This window comes from Gavialis gangeticus, unplaced genomic scaffold, assembly GCF_001723915.1.
Source record: "Gavialis gangeticus isolate Ggan-Ray unplaced genomic scaffold, GavGan_comp1, whole genome shotgun sequence".
Classification (NCBI taxonomy): domain Eukaryota; kingdom Metazoa; phylum Chordata; order Crocodylia; family Gavialidae; genus Gavialis; species Gavialis gangeticus.
In genome coordinates this window covers 190,559,052-190,581,335 of record NW_017728992.1, presented here as the reverse complement: position 1 = coordinate 190,581,335, position 22,284 = coordinate 190,559,052, and the positions used below count along the sequence as shown (strand labels likewise).

Genomic DNA, 22,284 nt, shown 5'->3' with positions numbered 1-22,284 from the left:
AATCACTATAATGGTGAGGAGAAGCATTCTAATTTATCATCACCCCTTCATAGATTTTGGAGATGAACTATCAGTTACTTGCAATCTTGCATTGCTGATGGCAGTTTTGTCATCAAATACAGAGAAAAAACCATTGGCATGATCAATGAAAGCTTTCCCAAGATCTAAGGGAGGAAGCAGACATCCTGATGAGATGCTGCCTCCAACAAAATGACAACTCTTCTGGAGCACAAGAACCAGCTGATAGCTAGGAAATGCTAAAAAGAGTCATTCTTAAGTGAATCAAAAGGAAATATAAGACACAGATATAATTATCCCAAAGACATCGACAAATAGCATAAGGCATCAATACTTTAAGGGCCGGAGAGACCATCTATTTAAGCATTTTATATTGACTTTCTTGTCACATCACTGAGTTCTGGAGCAAATTTGTATTTGAATAAAATTGCAGAAAACAACAGAATAATCACATTTGAACACTGGCATTTTAATGCAATGTATGTTAAACACTGTGCTGATCTATGCCACTGAACTTTTGTGTCTTGGCATCCTTCTGTTTTGGCTAGTGATGATTCACACATCACACTGCAGCACTGGAATGTCTTACGGGGTTATTTTGTGGTTCTTTGCAGTTCCAAAATATCACAGCAGATGACGATGATTAAATATTTTCCATTCCAACTCTACCTCAGGAGAATGCTGAATCCCAGCTACACAAGTTAAATGTTTTGAAATCAGTAGTTCCAAATAACTTGCATCCAAGAGTTTTAAGAGAGCAGACTTGGAAATCTTTGGACTGTTACTACTGATTTTCAGTAATTTTTGGATACTGAGTCTGTCAGATTGACCTACCCTTGATCCCTGGCAAAATGATGGAATGGCTCAATGGATAAAGAGTTAAAAGAACTTTAAAAAATGAATGCCAATCCGCATATGTTTATGGCAAACAAACATCATCAGATTTTTTTAGGAGGTTATATAATTTGGTTGGTAAAGGCAATAATGGGGATGTAACATTCCCAGACTTGACTAAGCCATTAGATTTGATACCACATAATATTTTGAATAAGGAAGTTGAATGGTACAAAGTCAACTTGACATACCCTAAACAGATTTAAAAAATGGACAGATGATCCATCTCAAAATGTAATCGCAAATGGGGAATCACCCTCAAGCAGGAATATTTCTAGCACAGTCCCTCAGTTCTGGGGTCCCAGCCATTTAATATTTTTATCAATGACCTGGAAGAAAAGTTAAAATCATTATGGTAACATTAAAGGGAGGAGGTGGTAAATAATTAAAAGAATTGCTCACTGCTACTGAGTGATCTGTTTTGTTTTGCAGGGTGGGCACAGGAAAAAGGGTTTCAGAACGGCCTAATGTAAAGCTAAGTCATGTATACAGGATGGTGATGTTCAGTCCAGACTGGCTCAGGAATCACTGGAGTGGTCAGTGTTAACCAAAGAGCTATGAAAAAGACTACATTGTAATTTATGCATGTGGTTGGATGAATTACATTCCTCATGTCTGCAAAAAATTGCTAACCAATGCATTCAGTGTCTGAGCATGTGGGTACCACTAGTACTGTCATACATACAAGATGGGGGCTCAACCTTGGGGAGCATGGACTTCAAAAAAGATTTGAGGGTCATCAAAGATAATCAGTAGGGGTGTGCAAAATGGGCCGTATTCGATTTGGATTTGGCCTGAATCGGGGATAGTGATCCAATTCATTGATTCAGTTCACATTCCCCAATTTGATTCAGTTGAATCTGAATCACAAGCCACCTGGTGCCTCGAGGTAAGTAGAAAAAACACCTAAAGCTGCGTGTATGTCCAAATCTCCGAATCTTTCTGAATATTTCCGAATCAATTTGTAGGGATTTAAAGGGTCTCTTGATTCAGTTTGGACTCGGAGATTTGGCCACTGAATCAGGTCAAATTTCTGCCGCATTGAATCAGGAACTGAAGCTTCACATGGCCCTAATAATCAGCTGAGCACAGGGTCCCAGCAGATACTAGAGCAGGGGTGGGCAATTATATCGGGCAGAGGTTCCACTTACTGAGTTTTGGCAAGCCATCAAGGGCTGCATGACAGACAGCCAGAAGCAGATATATATTAATTTTCTAAATGTTTTAGGGGCCCCGTGGGCTAGATAGAATGGCCTGGCAGGCTGCATCCGGCCCACGGGCCACATTTTGCCCACCCCTGTACTAGAACTTATATGCTATGAAATGTACTGCCTGTCTCAGAGCATTTTTTCCTTGTCCTCATTTTCCCCTTGGCTCCTTGGTGGAGTCACTTCTTCTTGGCAATGGTTTCTTTTCTTGACCCCTCAAGGTGTTTTGTGCGAAGATACCAGGAGCTGCTAAACTAGTGTTCCTCAATAACAACATTAACAGGAGCTATGTGGGTTCATCAAGGGGAAAACAGACTTTTCAAATGTACTTCATGTACTTGAATGGTTTGAAAAGAGGGGTGATGAGTGGTTTAGTTTTATTCCTTAATTATTTATTTAATGCTCAGAAGCGTGTGTATTACTTTGACGGTTTGCCTTTGTAAAGGGGCTGAACACCTATGGCAAATATTCCTATCTCTTCCTCAGTAAAGTATATCCAAATGCACACTCATGCATATTAATAGTGTTATCCAGATCATGGATTAAGGTAAAACTGAAGAACACCTATGTGTTACATCTACCTTAGCTTGCACCACAGCAGACACAAGCAGAACAACGCTATAATTCATTTTACCATGAAATTAAAGGAATTTACTTTAAGCACATTGTGGTTCAAGAGCCTGTCAGTTATCACATGTATCAAGCAATTTAATTCCATGCATGAAAGTAGCTTCATTTACCTTTATAAAATATGGCTATTTTTTTGGTAATCTTTAACCCTGTAGTGGACATTTTTCAACAGAAGGTAAATGCTTACAAATGGATTCTCTGTACTTCAGATAACTGGCTTAATCTTTTCATTTGCCGAAAATCAGATTTTCTTTCACTGTGTGAAGCTTCTGACTTAGTTGTTTGTAAATTTAAGTAAAAAGCAGCATTTCACAGCATTTACAGATGATGTAGCCTGTTTATACAGAAAGCACCAGGGCTATAATTACTACATGATCTCATTATGCATCAAGGTCAGGATTCTGTGATTCACTCTATTGTTTAGACATGAAGGGAGTTGATTTTCAGCATGGTGGTGTGCAACTACTATTATTGTTATATCAATGACTGTAGAAACAAGATTATCATTTGCTTGTTTCAGTTTTTCTAGTTAAGTTAACTCCAGTTAGCATACCATGAAAACAGGCCTGTTAATGTTTACTCTAAAATATTAATTAGGGATGCAAAATATATATATTATGTTGTTATTCAGGTTAAGTATGATATTTTGGGGAAAAGATACAAAGCAGGTGATTAAGTTATGATAACGCATGGATTGAAGAGCCACATAATTTATAAGCACAGACTCCCACTCTCCCACTCTATTTCAAAAAGACTTAGTCTATACCTTCTTTCATGATCATCATCCAGTTTCTAAAATCATAGGAAAGTAGGGCTGGAAGGGACCTCAACAAGTCATCTAGTCTCAGCCCCCTGTTCAAGGCAGGATCAGGATCATCCCTGACTAAACCATCCTAGCCAGGCGTCTGTTTAACCCGCTCTTGAACATTTCCAGGAATGGAGATTCCACAGCTTTGCTGGGCAGCTGCTCCAATGTGTCACCACATGCATAGTCAGAAAGATCTTCCTAATATCCAACCTAAATTTCCTCTTTTGAAACCTGAGGCCTTTGCTCCTCTCTCTACATATGTAATTCAGTCTGATAATTCATCTGTATATTATTCTGTTAATGCACGGAAAAGATGGGATCTCTAACTCTTCTGTCAAAGGAACACCCTCTTATTTAAGAAGTAGATGTAGTAAGGCACTCAAGTTGCACCATTGATTTTGATCAAACTAGTTTTATTTAAAATTCGGTATTAGCTGCTTGCCTAAATTGCACCATTGATTTTGATCAAACTAGTTTTATTTAAAATTCGGCATTAGCTGCTTGCCTAAATTGCAAACTTCACTATATTATTAATAAATAATAAATGACTGATATTCAGCCTTAACATACCCTTTAATGTCAGCCCATTAGTTATAATCCCTCCTATTACCTCACCCTAACAAACCATCCTCTTTCCTTGGTGTAGGAGTCCCTCAGGTACTTGTAAAAAGTTATCACATCTTTCTTTAGACCTCATTGCTGCCTGTCAATCCAGGTTACTTACACAGCCCCCCTTACTGAGGTATCTGAACATCTCACATAAACCAAATGAAAGTATCCTCCAAAGAGGAAGTAAGGAGGTAGGAGAGAACCATTGTCCCTATTGTTACACGTGGGAAATGAAGAGTCTACATAACTTGCGCAGGGCTGCAGCACATGGGTGCAGGGTGGGGTGCGCCCCCCACACCCGCTCCCCACGTGGAACCCTGCAGCCGCGTCCCCATCCCCCGCAGGGAGTGACTGCTGGGGGGCACTGGGGCTGAGGCTGTGCCAGGCTGATCCCAGTGGTGGGGAGGAGGGGTCGGCTGCACTCATGCCGCTCCAGGCTGTGGGGTGGCTCCCGCCACTGCATGTACTAGGAGGAGCTGGGGGAGGGGGGCCCACATTGCCCCCGGGCTCCCCAGCACCTCCCCTGCATGAGCTGCCGGGCTCTGATGGCCCCATGGCCTGGCCTGGCTGAGGCCACAGTCACGGTGAATGCAGCCCCAGCCAGACCAGGCCATCAGACCCTCGGAGCCCAGCAGCTCCTCCAGAGGCGGTGCTATCCCAGATGAGCCCAGGGGAGCATGTGGCCCCCAGTCTGTGCACAAAGTAGGGGTGGCTGCAGCTGTGGCCTCTGCTCCACCTCTGCTCCACACCTTGCTGCCCCTGCTCTGACAGGAGGGGGTGCCAAATGAGTCCCGCTGCAGGCCAGGCTAGGCAGTCAGGCACGCGTGTGTGGCCTGGGGCTGGGGGGTGGTGTCTATGGTGTGTGGCTGGGTGTGTGTGTGTGTGGCATGCGGCTGGGTGGGTGTGGCTGGGTGTGTGTGTGGCATGCGGCTGGGTCGGCTGGGTGGGTGTGGCTGGGTGTGGGTGTGGTGTGTGGCTGTGGGTGTGGCTTGCTGGGTGGTTGTGTGTGTGCCTGTGTGTGTGTGTGTGCCATGTGGCATGTTGCTGGGTGTGTGCGTGCATGAGTGGTGTGTGGAAGGGAGGCTGAGGGTGGGGAGGGGAGTTGCGCACGGCCGGATGTGGAACGGTGACAGCGCGGGGTGGTGGTGCTCGGTCCCCACACCCTCCCGTCATTCTTTACAGGCACTTTGCTAATCAGTACGTAAAGGAGGTGCACCATGATCTGGGAGAACACTTGTTCACCAGGGCTTTCCAAGGGACAACTATGTCTAATGGCCACAAACTTCTGGAAGGCCAATTTAGCCTGGACTTGAGGAAACACTCCTTTACAGAGCATGTGTCCAGGGTCTGGAACAGACTCCCCTCAGAGGTGATGCAAGCACCTACTCTGGACTCATTCAAAAGGCATTTAGATGCATATCTTGCTGGGATCATTTGACCCCAGCAGACTTCCTGCCTATAGAAGAGGGGGCTGGACTTGGTGATCTCGCGAGGCCCCTTCCAGCCCCTAATGTCTAAGAAGTCTATGAACATAATATTTTTTTCTGGCTTTTCTCTGCATGCCACTCAGTTTGCATCTATCACCATTGTACTAAGCTGCCAAGGAGTATTTTAGGGGTAGTCTCTCCAGAGCCACAGAAAGAAAATGAATATAATCATCCTTAGCCACAATGACCTTCCCAACGAGGACACAAAATCTTACCAACACTGCTGCCACACAGCCCAGAGCAGTACAATAATAATATAATGTACTGGAATTATCTTAAGTAACTTGTTAGGACAGAAACAGGCAAATCAAATGATAGATTTTGGATTGATGAGAAACTAATCAAATACAGATAAACTATTATCAGTTCCCAACTTAATGTAACAACTGGTGTCTTGGTTATTTGTGAGCTCTGCTTATGCTAACATTGGTTTACAAAGCATTGAAACACGGTCTTTTAAAGATTGATGTTACTTCAATTTTAAATAGCATAAACTTATATAAGTAGCATAGCCTACTACTGCTGGAGCAAGGCTTAATATGAAAACTGATGTGTTGAAATATCAGACACCAACAAACAGAAGAGTTAAGTTTAGCAAGGCAAGGCCAAACCCAGTGCTGACACTTCCTGTGATTTTATCATACTTGATTGCACACTGCCTGGCTGCCTGGTCTGCAAACGAAAGAACTAGCACCATGCTCAGATCTCTTTGAGACACTTGTTCCTGGGCACGGTTTTATGTTTCAAAGTGCAGCCTTCAGATTGCAGAGACCCAAGCTTCATGCTTCTCTGTCCACCTGGAAAAAAGGACATGCCTCTTCCTTTATACCCCTAATCAGTGACAGGCAGCAGCTCTTAACCATTTGCTGACTGCCTCTCTCACCACCTTCATGTTTTTCTTAAGGCCTCAGTTCCCTTGAGGTAAATAAGTAAGGATCTCAGCCTTTTTGTTAGTTTTTAAATATATTTGTAGCCATCTTATGAGGCTGGTCTCATGATCTTGTTTGAATGTGTGGGGTAGGCAGTACTTTGTGCCTGAAGGAGTAATTTGGAAACATTAAGTAAATTGGATAAAAGCCGAAAAGCAAACTACAAAATGTATGGTAATTAAATTTTGCCATGCTTTATATGCACAAAAGGGCTGGCATATGAAGACATGGGCAATATAATTTTTGGTATTTCTGAGTGCTTGACTTAACCTGAATGGTCAAGTCAAGGTACTTTGAACACAGGGTTTTTTTGTGTAATATCTTTGATATTAAAAAGTAAACTGATTCAGCAGAAATGTGATCATTTGCCTCCATACTGATACCCACCTAGGTGGTCATCAGTAGGTTTAGGGCCTTTAGATCCACCACATTGACCTTTGCCACTTGAGCTAACAGAGTAACTAATACCTCTTGAAGACTGTAGTTTCCCATGGGGAGCACCCACGGATTTTACAGATTTGCGGACAGAAGGTGGATGGTGAGATTTGGGGGTCTTATTCTGTTCTTAGTTTGGGTCTAATGGGCACAGACTCTTCTGCTTGTTACCATCTGGCTTTGCCTGTTCTTTCTTGCCCTAGTCCTGTTTTTTCCTCCAGTCTTGTTCCCTTGTCCAAGCCACTTCCTTTTGCCTATCCGATCTACTCAGGCTTTTCATCCCAGTCTATTGGCTTCACCAGTTCTAATCCCAAACGGTATTTTGCCCCAGGCATTTGCCTCTCCACTTCCCAGACCCAATCCTAGTTTCCAGGTCCAGTCCCAGCCCTAGCCTTTTCCTCTCCTCTGAATTTACTGTTCCAGTTTCTTTTTTAATATCTGTCTCTTACTCTTCCCTCCCAGCTCTTCGTTCCTGCCCTGTTCAGACAGTCCTATCCATTGCATTCTCCAAAAAAATATCAGCATGAGGTAAAAATCCGATACGTAACATCTCTGCCTGAATGGTTGGACTTTTGCAAAGTTGTAAATAAATGCAAACAGGGTCTTATGTAGGAGTGTCAGCTAACCCCCAAATCAGACAGTGCTGCCTGCCCTGCCTGTAACAGTCATGTGAATGAATGCAAAATTGAATTGCCTGCACAAAGTTGCTATCATGTAGCAATTTCTGACCCCATGGTTTTCTAATTGGTCTGTGTACTGCACGGAAAGTAACCAAGTAAAAAAATGTGAAATTCTTCAGGAGTGATTCTTTTTGTATATTCTGGACATTGTATCAAATATAACTTTTTTTTGTTAAAGTGACCTTGCAAATTGTGTAGCTTTGGTTGGCTCTTAATTACTCCTGTCACTTTTTCTCTTTATCTAGGTAATTTTCTTGTGGTGACAGATGAGACATGAGATCTTCAGCCTCCAGGCTTTCAAGTTTTTCTTCAAGAGATTCATTATGGAATCGGTAAGAAAGCAGCAAGACATTTTAGGTCAAAATAACAGGTTTCTAGTATTTGCTGTGTACTTTTTTTCTAAATCTTGGAGACAGTCCAGGTGTATGAGAAACAAGGCACCAGGTCATCTTTATTCCAATCACAGTATTTAACACTGTTTTCTTTTCTGTTTTTGTCAGTTTGGACTATTACAAAGCATGACTTTCTGGAAAAGGCCTAGAATTTATCAATAGGCCCTGTAAAAAGGAGAAGTCATATTTTGTCTGAACACACACTGAAGCAAATGCTGGCATTTATAAATCATTTTACTTAGCACTGGAAAAATATGTTTTGAAGCTGTTTCGCAAAGGAAATAGAAAAAAGGAGGCCTTTGAATTTCCATTCCATGCATGCAGATCTGATCAGGAATCTTCATTTAACTTTCCAAATAACATAGATCTGAGATCAGTCAGCCAGGACTTGTGTGGGGGTTTTAAAGAGCAGAGTCATAACTTCTGGTGATGTAGAACAGCACAGAGTTGTCTAAACAGACTTTTGTTTAGTCACTCTATGAATGGTGAGTACTCTTATTTATTTATACTGTGTCTTATTCAACAAAAAGCCATGTTTGAATTGCCTGAGCTGAACCCACAGCAACAGTGTAGTTCAGAGTTAAGGCTGACACCCTTAATTTCACCTCACTTTAGTGTTTCGGCTGTTGTCCTTAAGAAGATTGCATTCTAGCCTAAGGTCATAATACCTATCACTCAACAGACAGGTTGGTTAGATTACCTAGATTAGTGGTTCTCAACCTTTTTAGACTCAAGGCACCCCTCAGAAAATGCCAGGTCTTACCTTTCACTTGTTTTTTTTAACTACAGAAAAATAATACAGCAGCTCTTTTTCTTGCGAAGACCAGAACAGGTCAGTGTGGTTTTGACATTAGAGATTCCATTTGAAATACCTGGGTTCATCTAGCCACCCATGTGTGCCTAAAAGTGCTAATAATATGTAGCACCCTAAAAAAGATTTTGCAGCACTCTCAGATGCTGCAGAACCTTGGTTGAGAATCACTGACCTAGATCCAACCACTGAAGCTTAGAGGATTGCAATTAATATGCTAAGTTGTCTATGTAAATCTGATCTTGAAACATCACTTCTTGTTTTCTCTTAATTTTCCTAACTTTTCATGCAGTTACATTAAAAACACACTAATGGAGACAGTCAGGAATAGTCTGAAATTGCTTTAAAATCAGCCTAAATCCAAATGGTTATAGCTGCAGATATGCACCCATATTTGCCAGGCAATGCCTGTTTATTTTTAAAAAATCATATGGAAGAGCAAACTTTTAAAGCCACACAACTATGTATTGTGCAGTGTTCCTGTCATACCCTGCAATATACTGCAGCACAGGGCTGTCCCAATTTCAGTGGGCCTGGGGCTGCAAATGAAGGCTATGTGTATGCCATAGACCAGTGGTGGGCAAAATGCAGCCCTTGGGCCAGATGCAGTCTGCCAGGCCATTCCATTTGGCCCTCGGGGCCCCTAAAAAAATTAGAAAATTAATATTTATCTGCCCCTGGCTGCCTGTCATGTGGCCCTCAATGGCTTGCCAAAACTCAGTAAGTGGCCCTCCACCCAAAGTAATTGCCCACCTCTGCCACAGACTGTGGGAACAGGGCCCCAGGATCCCTGTGCAGGCTGTATCAGCAGCACACAGCACCCTGCTCCCCACTGCATGGACTCTACCAGCAGTGTGTGATCTCCATTGCTTGGGCAAAGCCGGTGGTATGTGGCCCCCACTGGGCCCTCTCCCTCCATGCAGCAGTGGGAGAGGTGGCTAAATGAGCCTGGGCCATGTAAAGCCCAGTTGGACAGTCCTGCTGCAGTATACAAGCCTACAGAACAGATCCATTGGGCTACAATCATTAAGGGGATTGCACTCCTGTGCGCACCGCTGAGAAGCGTGCTGCCTCTACTGCAGATGTGCCAAACCTAGAAACAAGGCAGTGAAGATGCCCTGTGGGTGCCCCTCATCCCCCCCACTCTGAAGCACGCTAGAGACAGCTATCATAGGAGCTCACGGGGGGGTGCCTTCATTGACTCTCCACTTCTGGGTTTGAAGAATGCAGAGCAGGAGTGGATAGGCAGGCTGTGCTTCTCAGTGGAGCTCCTGGGAGTGCATGGAAGTGGTCTAGACATATCCTTAATGTTTCAGGCTTGGTGAAGTGTACTAGGCTGACAGCCAAGGAGGTAAAGTCCTCCATTTACCTATAAAACAGATAGTGTGTGGGGTGGGGAAGCTTCCCTTCCCCCATCCACCTGACATGTGCACCAACCTGACTGGAGACAGCACTTCTACAGGGAGACGAGAATTTACTTTCAGAAGTCTGCAGTGGATATGATCATGATTAAGTGTTACTAAATACACAGGCAGATGGCCCATTATGGTTGGCCTTTCTACTGAAATTCCCTACAAGTAAATTTAATTTAGCATCATGTAGAGCCTGATCCATTAGAAACTGGACTAAGACCAGTGAGCTCATTTCTCAAAGGCCATCAGATACTCATCTAACGGTAGCATGCTTGGGTCACTGTTGTCTCAGATGGTGTTTTAACCAGTGACTTTGAAGCAGACGTTCTACCTCATTGCCAGCCTGTTATATTACCCAGCCTCCCTGCTGTAGCTCAGAATGAGAAGCCAGGCTTTATTTCTATCAGGGGCTAAAAACATCCGTGACTTCACTGTAAACTCAAAGGTTGTTGAGTTACGGTAAAACCTTGAATTCTAACGCTGGTACGCTTTAAATATCCCATATTTTGCACATAAGCAGGCAAACAGTTTTTCTTGAAAATGTATAACTAGAGCAAGAAATTGCTTCCTAGCTAAAACTTTGTATGCCTAGTCCAAGTCTGGAGTGACTATTTTTGGCTGGATTATAAAACCCGTTGTTTTCAGGGATTTGTAAAGGAAATGCAGATGTACCATTAAGTTTAGTGGTTGTAGGGACCTCCTCTTACAATATCCTTCATTTGTAGACTCATTTGTATCAGCATTTTCATTTTATCACTATACTGATACAACAACTAGGATTAAATAGTGAACAGCAAAGTGTGTGCAGTCAACACTATAATCCTCTCGGGGGGTTTCATCTACTCATGTTCAGAGGGGCATGGGCATGTTTGCCGAGTTGGGGCCTTAGAGCATAAGCTTTCCTAAGATTACAGCTTGGTGTGTGTGTACCCTGCCTGCTGCAGTCCTAATTAAGCCACTAGATACTGCTTAAATACGCTTGACTATAAATACATACTGATAAATTATACTTGTTTACAACTGACTAGAAATTTATCCCTGATTTGAATATCGCAAACATCATCTAGAACGTCCCTTTTATTTACCAGTGAGTCATTCTTCTGTCTCCAGAAAAACTGGTGCTTTTAAAAATTTTTGGTCTAAGGGCTTTTCATTTTTGTGGGAATGAATATCCACATTTCTCTAAAAGTCTGTATAATAAAATGAATGAAAATATTGTACATATTGTACTTTTCACTTATGGAGCATATAGTGCTTTAAATTCAAGAAAGTGGTTGCCACTATTTCATTATCCCTATTCCACAGGTGGGGAATATGAGGTGTAAAATGGTGGTATGCCTTGACCAAAGGGAAACCGCAGTGCAGTAGTATACTGAGGAACTGAACCCAGGTCTCCTAACTCCTACTCTGACCCCAACCCTGCCTCTATATGTGGGCCTGAATCTGCAGTCACTGGGTGCATCTACATGTGCTTTAATGTGCATTAGCCTATTTTATTGCACGTTAAAGAGTTGCTGAAAAAAACCAGTGCTATTTAGTTAATGTGCATTAAAATAGGCTAATGCGCATTCACTAAAGCACATAATGCATGTGTAGACATATGCATTGTGTAGGCAAAACTCATGATGCCCTTAGTGGGAGTTTACTGCCTGAATAGGGCTGGAGAGTTGCTCAGGAAGGGATTTGGGTACATCACTTCCAATGTGAAACAGAAAATATTGAAATGTTTGCAATGGGTTGATGAATTATTTCAGTCTTTTATTCTAGCAAAGTCTGCTGCACCAGCTGCCCTGCAGCCTGTTTATTTTTGCAGTATCATTCCCACTTTTTAGTCAGCATACTTCCTCCTATTAAAATCAGCTTAGATAGTAGTGATTTTTCTTTTTTTTTACAAAAGCTAGTTGCTGTCTCTCACTGATTGTGAAGAAGAAACAAGTCAGTTTGGCCTGGTCTACTCTCAGCCCAGTCAGCAAATGCCATCTCCCCTTTCCCTTTGTAACACCTTGCAACTCCACAAAGAAAAAAAAATGAGTCTACAGGCAACGGCCTGACTTACAGCGAGTTACTGGCATGACAGTCCAAACAGTGTGGCTTATATCCAACTTGCTTCAAGCAGTGATAACCATTGTGCAGTTTTCCACTGTGCTAGTCTTCATCAAGGCAGTGTCAATGGGCACGGGGATTGCTGGCATGACGGTCCAAACAGTGCTAACTATCCTATCACTGTTGCCCTGCACTGAACTGGACACTGCTTAAGTAGCCTGTCCCATCCATGTGGCCAAGCTTGCCAGAAACCCAAATATGCCAACTCAATTGATGATTTTTTTCCAGTAATCAACACCTGCAAGAGTTTTGTCTTCATAATGACTCAAACACACAGGGTTTTATCTCTGATACCAGGGGTGACTGGTGCCTCCTGATTTGGGGGGGAGGGCGCAATTTGTGGGCAGGCCTGGGGGTGGGCCAAAAGCCCCATGTCCAATCCTATACTTCTGTGCCATGGCATAGTGCCCCCCCACCCCACCCCACCCCACCCCAACACACCACCAGCTTATGCAGCCCACTGCGTCCTGAGCAGTGCCAAGTCGGGGGCCAATCTCGGGGGGGGGGCATGTGCCCCCCACTGTGTTCCCCCTACCAATTGCCTGTGTCTGATATCTTTTAATAATTAGTCCTATATGAACCTGAGCTCTGTCCTAGTCCACACGTTGTGTTTCCAATTAATTAGAAAAAGAGGTGGTTAGCCATTTTAGTCAGGCAGAAGGCAGGGGAGGGTGATACCTTAGAGACTAATTTGTTCAGTGGCATGAGCTTTGGTAGACAATATTTAAATTGCTTTATGCTTTTCTGTTTAGTGCCCCTGCTTTCTGCAAGTCCATTCATCCATCTGAGTAGGTGTTACGTATGAAAGCTTATGCCCCTTTGAAATCTCTACCGTGCCATCCTGCCTTCCATATGACCGAGAGAGGGTCTCTCAAAGTGTGCATCTACAGGCCCTATACAGAATACAAAAGGCAACACACCTGCAGAAATAACAAGAGAACATATTTCATGGCATCATGCTGGTACCAGTGTGTGTTAGTTTTTGTCTACTGTTTTGAGTTTTGCAGAATACAGCAGTTCCAAAGAATAGACCATTCCTTGTTGTTACTGAGTCTGAAATGTCATTATGTGTTTGTCTGCACAACTCTTGATCTTGCGTGACAAAACAGAAAAACAAGGGCAAAACTGAATCAGCAAATTAGTCAGCCTAATCTCAGGGAACTTAATGCTCTACTTCGTTTTCCAGATTTTTATTTTCAGCTGTCTTTTGAGACAGCTATTGGAGTATATCTCGCATTATCATAAACCTCTGTCACAGGACAGTAAAGACAAACATGTGGACAGCAGATAACATATATAATCAGTTCTATCATTGCTGACAAGTCAGATCTGATTTGGGACATCTAGTGTTAAAAATGTCAGATCTTAATATTACCAAAATGTCATGTATAAAAGGAAAACAATGGATTCTTTTTTGCAATCACATTAACATTGAAAGCATGTAAAATGAACCTTTTGTTGATGTTGCTGTTACTAAAAGCACAACTAAACTGCTCTTAAACTGATCCTGTACTTTCTAACACAGTTGCCTGTTTTCTTAGCTAATTTTAAATACCAAGTGAAGAAAATACTTGAAGTTGCCAGTTTTAAAATTGAAATCAGCTGACGCCAGTATCCAACACAGGCATACGGCAGCAACAAAAAAAATTGTTGATGCAGCTTATATATTCTACAGGCCATACTGTAATTTAAAAATACAGACTGTCAATCAGAATATATGTCTGATACCAATGTGATAAACAAGGGGTTCATATGAGGTAGTGAGATCCCTGCCTTCTTCTGGTTATATGGGCACCTGACTGTTGTGTCCCAATAATAACAATAATTTTGAAGATGCTTGCAAACATTAAAACCCTGAAATGTTTTAGTGAAGGTATTTTGTAGTTTGTAGTCTGGGCTTCTGAACAGCAAAACAGTACTGATGTCAACATTTAAAATAAATTTAGACTTTCACGGTGAGCACGTGGTGCACTTTGTGTGAGCTTAGACATATAAACATGCTGTATTTAAAATATATGTTTGTTATATTTCACACAAGGTTCAGTTAGCTGATTGGATGTGCTGGTGTTAGGAAACTGCTAGTGAAATTGCTCCTGACTAAAACCATTTCAAGATGAAGCACAAGATGAATAATGTTGCATGGCCTTATGTAAACAGTACATCAAAAATGAAGCTAGTAGACATATTTACAAGAGCTTGTTAAGGAAGCTTGGCACAGCTGATACTCATAAATGGAAATAATAAGCCAAATTAATTATTTTTATAGCTGTTGATTTGGCTCATTTTTATAATCGGCAGGCTCAGCAATCGACTGAAATTGTACCAGTAACAAGTTTAGATAAGCAAACAGAGTCTAATGTCTATGTCTATGCCCATATTCATTTAATGCATTTCCCATTAAAGCTAAAGAGAGTCTTTGGCAGCTTGTTCAGGGGAAAAATTATAAGTACTTACAAAACTTTACATAGGCACAAAGTTTTTCTCCTTGAGGGATTTGAAAACACCCACCATTAAAAGTACAACCACTTTTAAGGTTGAACATAGCAACACTGCACAACAGGTTCAGATCAAAAGAGCAAACAGTAATATTGACCAACAATACTATCCAATGAAAATGGCAGAATACAATTATCTGAACTAGAAAATTGGGCACCAGAGCAATCTTAACATGCAATTTGTCTACATAAGTTTTTTTACCTGCTAATTTCCTACCATTGCTACTGTCTTTGATTTTATTGCTGCCAAGCAGAGTTGCATGACAGAGTGCTTACGGTATTAAACACTACACTAGTTCTCCCAGTAGGGCACCATCAATGTAAAGAAAAGAGGCCACTGAGAAATGTTGTAACTACAGTGGGCCAGTGCTGTCATTTTACCTGTCATCTCAAAGAGCCATTTCGAATGTCCACAAGGGTGAAATCCTGACCCGGCAGAAGCCCCTGGGAATTTTGTCACTGATTTCAGTTGAGTCAAAATTTCACCCCTTGGTGCTTGATTTTCTGTGATGCTGCACACCTGTTTCTTCATGGACTTTGTGAGACTTAATTTAGACATTCAGAAATTAAGGCCCTCTAAATTGTGCTTGTCTGGACTGTTTTCCTGCTCTATAACATGAGAGTAACCATTCTCTATATCTCTTTCACAGGTGTGAGGTTTAGTTAGGTAAGCACAGTGAAGACATAAAGACCAACGTAAGTGCAGAATAATTATTCAAATCTGGCACATGTTGGTAATGGCTGAAAGTTGTAGCTGCCTGATTGCTATTGTTTGACCTTTGGGAGATGAACAGATGATCTCAGTCCAGTTCCAAGTGGTCAAGAGTGTCATAAAAAAGTAATTGCCATGAAAATAATTGCAAATGCCTTTGTTAGTGATTAAATTTATGGCTATATTCCCAAACCCATCCCTAAACATGGAGAATACCACAAAAATTGCTTTGTAAAAAGGCCAAGGACTGAACAGGTTTTAAGAAAGAACTACCATAACCCTCCCAGAGGCCTGGGTTAGTAGGAAGGCCATTTCCTGGACCAAACCTACCCTGAAGATGAAGAACAGATTGTAGGACTATCTATCACAGTTGGCACTCTTTTCACCAGTATCAGCTTTATGTAAAAGAAAACAGAAAGCTATTCCCAGTATAGGACAGCAGGGACAGGAGACAAGTTTTTTATCAGAACTTTTACAAATGATGGGCATGTCAGATTTCTACTGAATATTCTACACAAGAAAGTGCATACAGCATGTGCCCCCAGAATGTTCAACTATCTAAATTATCCTCTGAGGCAGGATTTTTGCAGCCTGAAAATTTGTAGAAAGGGGGATCATGAAAGATTAGAAATGAAACCCAGAGTAAAAAAATGATTGAAAAATAGAGCTGGAAGGGACCTCAAGAGGTCATTTAGTCCTACCCGCTGCTCAAAACAGGAATATCCCTGTCTAAATCCTCTCAGCCGTGTGCCTAACCTGTACTTAAAAGCTTCTAGCGATAGAGATTTCACAACCTTTCTAGGTAACCTCTTTCAGTGCTTAACCACTCCCATAATTGGAAAATTCTTTCTAATATTCAACCTACATCTCCTTTGTTGCAATTTAGGACATTACCTACTGAAGACACAGTCTGTCACCATCCCCTTTATAACAGCCCTTTTTGTATTTGAAGACTATTTTTACCATATCCCCTGCACCGCCTTTCTTTTCCAGACAAAATGATCCTAGTCCTTCCAGCCTTTCCTTATATGTCATTTTTTTCTAGACTCCTAATAATTTTTGTTACTGTCCATTGGACTTTTCCTAGTTTGTCCTCATCTTTCTTGAAGCATGGCACACAAACCTGAACACAATACTCTTTCTAGCTAGAGCCTCACAAATGCTGAATACAGTGGAAGAGTCATTTCCTATGATTTATTAATCCATCCCAGTATGTTACAAGCATTTCTTGTAACAATATTACACCATTGACTCACATTCAGCTGGCAGTCCATGATGACCCTTGGGTCCTTTTGCGTAGTGTGAAAGCCTAGCCAGACATTCCCAATTTGTATTGGTTCAATTGCTTATTTCTAGGTGCAGACTTCACCGTTTAGAGAAGCTGTTTCCTTGCTGTGTTTTCTCTTTCCTTTGCTTTGGGATAGCTTACTGTTGTGCAATATTTATGGTTTCTTTAAGATCTTTTGCTCTCCGTTACTGTATCACCTTCCTAGCAGATATCATGGTCAATAAAGTACCCCATTAGCACTAGGTTCTGTAATCTGGATATTTCCAGTAGCTATTTAAAAAGAAGTCTCACCCCCCTCTTTCTCCTGGTTTGGTTTAATATATAAGGTAGTACTACCTCCTTTTCCCTCTGTCACTCCTAAACAAGTTAAATTCATTCCAGTCATGCAAACTATTCCACCAAATCTCAGGTATTCCAATTATATCATACTTTTATGTATGTAGTAGGATTTCCAGTGTTTCCTGTTTATTCCCCATACTTCTTGCATTAGTGTGTGAACTACTTATGTGACTAGTTGATTGACCTGCTAATTTCCCTCTTACAACATTGTTAAAACTCCCTAGGTTGCCTCCTTTTCCTTGGCCTTTATGCAGATAACATTGCTCTAGTTCCCGCTTTGCTAGGTGGGACAGACTGCATGTATAGATACCCTTTCTCTTTGTTAGGTTACTGTACTGTTCACAATAGGAAAGATAAATGGGAATAAAACTGAAATATACTTAGAATCATCTGAGATAGTTAACATTTTTTATTAATTTAAATAAAGGAGTGGCATTTTATATTCAAAATAGTGACATTCAGTTTATATTAGAATTAGTATTAAGGCTTGGGCCTTGTTTCTACTGAACTCCAGATAGAGTTAGAAAAGGCCCTAACATACTTACAATAAATGCTTGGTTAATTAACCACTTCAAGGGGAATGCAAATAATGGAGAATTAGTTGGTAGTTATCAGCAGTTGATAACTGGGTGGCAGGTAAGGAGGCTGCCAGGAAGTTAAGACAATGGCAAATTAAGCCATAGTAGGAAATGTTCCCCTAGGTGAATTAATCAGTTTGCTATCTGCCAATATGGTTATTTTTTGATCCACAACTTACAAGGTAAAGGAGTGTTTCAAAATACCCTAAATGACCTCTGCGGGGTCTTCAATCCATTTAATATTTTCAGAAACTCTAAATACTTTTAAGGAGTAAGGAACAATTGTGATGAGAAGCTTCCCTTTCTGTCCTTATGGAAATATATTTCTTTCTCCAGTTTTTTTTCTACTTAAAAACATAAAGAAAAATTGATATAAGATTTTCAATGATTTTTAATTTTTTGCTCATGTATCTGAGGATGTAACACAATGAAGCCAATAGATCCCTTCCATCTTAAAAACACCCGACGCTCTACTAACTCTTCAACATACCTGACCCTCCTCCCTTGACTGAAAGTGCCATTTACCATGTCTCTTCCTGGTCAAAGACTCCCTCCTCACCCTCTTTGCCCTGCTGACTACCTTCAATATTGTTACCCTTGTTTGTGGTCTTACTTTTCCTGGCCCTTCTTTTATGATACCATTCTGTCCTGATTTCCCTTCTACCTCTTTAATTTCTAGTCCAGTATTTCATTCCTTCCCCATTCCTATTTTTAGGGTGGAACCCACAGAATTCTGCTCTTGCCTTCCTTTTTCTACATTTCCTCCCCACCCTCTCTCTTCATAATCTCATGACTTGAACTATCATCTCTAAGCTGGATGGATGGTAAAACTGAGCCCTACATCGTGGTATGGGAAAGCCAGACCATATGAATAAGCAGAAGGCACATGACCATATGAAGGCCAAGTAATGTGTTCAGGAAAGGCCATTTCAGAGTTCTCTGGCAAAGAAAACATGCAAGCTCTGCTGAGGACATTCATTTATGGGTATGCACAAAGTTAATGCTTATGTTTTATATACTTACACAAACAGTGCAGGATTATTTTTATTTAGTTTTATTTTAGGATTTTTAGGATTATAGTACAATGTGGTTTCTTACATACAGGGCATATATACACATGCCATTAGTGTGCAGCGATAAACTGCAGAGCTTATTGCTCCACAGTTTATTGCTCCTGGGAAGCTCCTGGGCGCGCTGTTAATGCATGTGCCTGGACCACGGCACATTAAGTTGGGTCGCAGCAGCCCCAGCTGGCAAGGCCCCAGGGGGTCAGCCTGCCAGCCCAGGGATCCTTTGACAAGGTTCAGTGTGCTGCAGAGGGGGTTGCTGGGGCATGAAGGTGCTAAAATGTGGGGCTAGCCGGCCGGTAAGCAGTCCTTGCACTGAAAAACGCTTGTGCCCCAGCTGGGTTAGCATTTGTATGTGCACTGCTATGCACAGCAAAAAAATCTGCACCAGTGTAGCACTTATACAAGTATCATGGTTAAAATCCTTGAAGTGGATACATGCACCCAAGAAATGTTCTTTCTTGGTTAGTTTTTAGGAATATGTACACGGAGAGGGCTCTTGGAGTCCAGCAGGTACTGCGAGAACCTCAAGTGAAGGAGGAGGGGGAACCATACAATGTAATGTTCAAATCAGCCTGAAGGACAGATGAGGTTGGCAATTATTTGGGCCTCTCGAGACCTAAGCTTGTTTCAAAAGAAAACAAAAACAAACAACAGCTGGGTATAAAACTTGAAGCGAAATAGTAAAAGGAACCAATTTTTATTATTGCTGTTAATTCGTAGTGTTAGAAAGCAAGAAATATGAATATTACCCCACTCAGATACAGGATGGGAAGTTAATACTTGTGTGTTCCGGATGCCCTTTGTTTTTGTTTTAGAAAATGTCAGACTACTATTTCTGTTGTTTGAATGTATCTAGGAGGGAACGGTAGTGAGCTATACAGTCATTTCAGTATTAAAAATACACATGTTGCACTTCATAAAGGTTTGGAAATGATGTTAGCAATTTATAGTATAGGTTTCAAGGCTCCTGGCAAGGATAGCATAATCTTCAGTGATTCATGTATGTAACAGATTTGTTGGAAATGTGTTGTTTATATTTTATCATGCAATCAGCTATGCTCTATTTCTTGGTATCGAAAACTGGAAGCTGCAAGGAGAAAATAATTAGCTTGCCTGGACTATTTCAGCAGGAACATAGTCTAAGATACGAAATATTTCCATCCCCTGTACCATAAAATGCTTGCAGCATGAGGATTTGCGAGCGCCAAAAACAGCAAAGGGGGGTTAATTGGATGGCTAGGATGGGCTTTAAAGGGGGAAAAAATCTACAGCTTTGCCCTTGAGAGTTATCTTCAGCTGATTAGATGGACTGGGATTCGTCCAGGCACTAGGCTTGCAAGTTACTGATTTGTGCCTTGTTGGGTGAGGACCAAATTCCCTGATGCTGAAATGCTGCTGGAATTTACTGCTTGTTCTCACGTTTAGTGCACATTCAAGTGATGTGATGCTCCTTTGGGATTCTCCCACCCTGGCGGGTTAAGTCATAACAAGGGACCAGACTGTAGAGCAGCATTGCTGAGGCTAAAACCCGATGACCAGTTTAATCGGAGGGTGGAATTGCATCAGAACAGGCACAGGGCGGTCATTTCCACACAGGCCTTCAATGGCAATTCATGCAGATTAGCTGAGATTGGTCAGATTGTTCGGCAGCAATGTGTTCCTTCGGATACTTTCCAGACATTTCATGTGGGACAGTGGACTTGTCTGCCAGGTTGGGGGTTTGCTGTGAGACAAGATGTTCAAATCACAATCAAACTGGTTGTCGGCACCCCGAACCCCTGCCCAGTTATAGAGGATGGAGCCATTTCCTATTTCAGGAAGAATCATGGAAAATTAGGGTTGGCAGGGACCTCAGGAGGTCATCTAGTCCAGCCCCTTGCTCAAAGTAGGACCATCCCCAATTATATCATCCCAGCCAAGGTTTTATCTACCCGGGTGTTCAAAACCTCCAAGGATGGAGATTCCACCACCTCTCTAATTGACCTGGTCCAGTCCAATCTCACCGTCCTCATGAGAGAGGTTTTCCTAATATCCAACCTAAACTTCCCTTGCTGCAACTTGAGACCAATGCTCCTTGTTGCCATCTGCCACCGCTGAGAATGGTCCAGCTCCATCCTCTTTCAAACCCTGCTTCAGAGAATCAGAGGCTGTTATGAAACCCCTCTGGACTAAATCAGCCCAGTTCCCTCAGCTGTCTATTCCCCAGCCCCTGAACCAAGTCTGTCGCTCCTGAAATATGGATTCTGTCGGATGGTTTGGGCAGGGACAGTCCTGCCGCAGGCCCCGCCGGGGTTGAGTGCATGACCTCCGGAGGTGCCTTCCACTTCTCTAGGATTTGTGAAATAGCCCGGGCAAGCTTACTCTTTTCTTTTTACAGCCTAACATACTCCAGCCTGGTCATAAAAAGAGAAGGCAGGGCAGGTTTACACATTACAGGCCAAGTAAGGACTGAGCGCACACTCAGGAGCTGATATACGCGGGTGGTTCAAAAAGTATCAAGACTGATGCTGTAGTAAAAAAAAATATTTTATTTACAGGGGTAAAGTACACTCTGCCTGCAGCCGCACGCTTCTCCCAGTGCTTCTGCCATTGTTGGGAGCGCCTCTGATGAGCAGTTGGTGGAATGGCTAAAAGCTGCTCAGTCGCATTTTGTGTTATGGTTTCCACATCACAAAATCTTCCTCCTTTCCAGGTTTTCTTCAGTTGAGGAAAGAGAAAAAAGTTGCACCGTATCCCACAAGTGCCGCAGCCTCCATATTCACCTGATACAGCCCCTTGCAACCCTCAACTAAAGCAAACCTTGAAAGGAAGATTTTGTGAGATATGGATGGATGGAAGGATAGATCGACTGATCGATGGACGGATAGATGGATGGATGGATAGAAAGATAGATCAATCGACTGATCCATGGATGGATAGATGGATAAATAGATGGATAGATGGATGGATAGATCAATCGATAGATGGCTAGATAGATCGACTGATCGATGGATGGATAGATCGATAGATCAATTGATGGATGATACATGGATAGATTGATTGATAGATTAATCGATAGATGGATAGATCGATTGATAAATCAATGGATAGATGGATGGACAGATAGATCGATTAATTGATGGATGGATAAATAGATCGATGGTAGGTCGATTGATCGATGCATAAGATGGACTGATAGATCGATGGATGGATCTACCACAAGGTTTCCGGAGCTGAACCTCACTTCAGCATCGCCAGCTTCAGCGCAGCGCAGCGCAGCCTGCGCTCCCCCCCGCGCCTGGCGCAGACCAGGTCCCGGCCCGCGGGGGCCCCGCCCCTCCCCTCCCCCACCACACGCAGCCCCACGCTGAGGGGGAGGGGGGCGGGGCTGCCCCGGGCGCGCGTGG

The 22,284-nt window shown here is 42.2% G+C and overlaps 1 protein-coding gene across 3 annotated transcripts in view; it reads left to right on the top strand.

Moving 5' to 3' along the window:
* ASAP1 (ArfGAP with SH3 domain, ankyrin repeat and PH domain 1) overlaps positions 1-22,284 on the top strand; it is a 368,280-nt gene that overhangs the window by 18,377 nt on the left and 327,619 nt on the right. For all 3 annotated transcript variants that reach the window (XM_019528166.1, XM_019528167.1, XM_019528168.1), the window contains exon 2: positions 7,944-8,030. In XM_019528166.1, coding sequence (XP_019383711.1) covers positions 7,972-8,030 — 59 coding nt within the window. In that variant the 5' untranslated portion in view covers positions 7,944-7,971. The remainder of the gene's footprint in view (positions 1-7,943; positions 8,031-22,284) is intronic.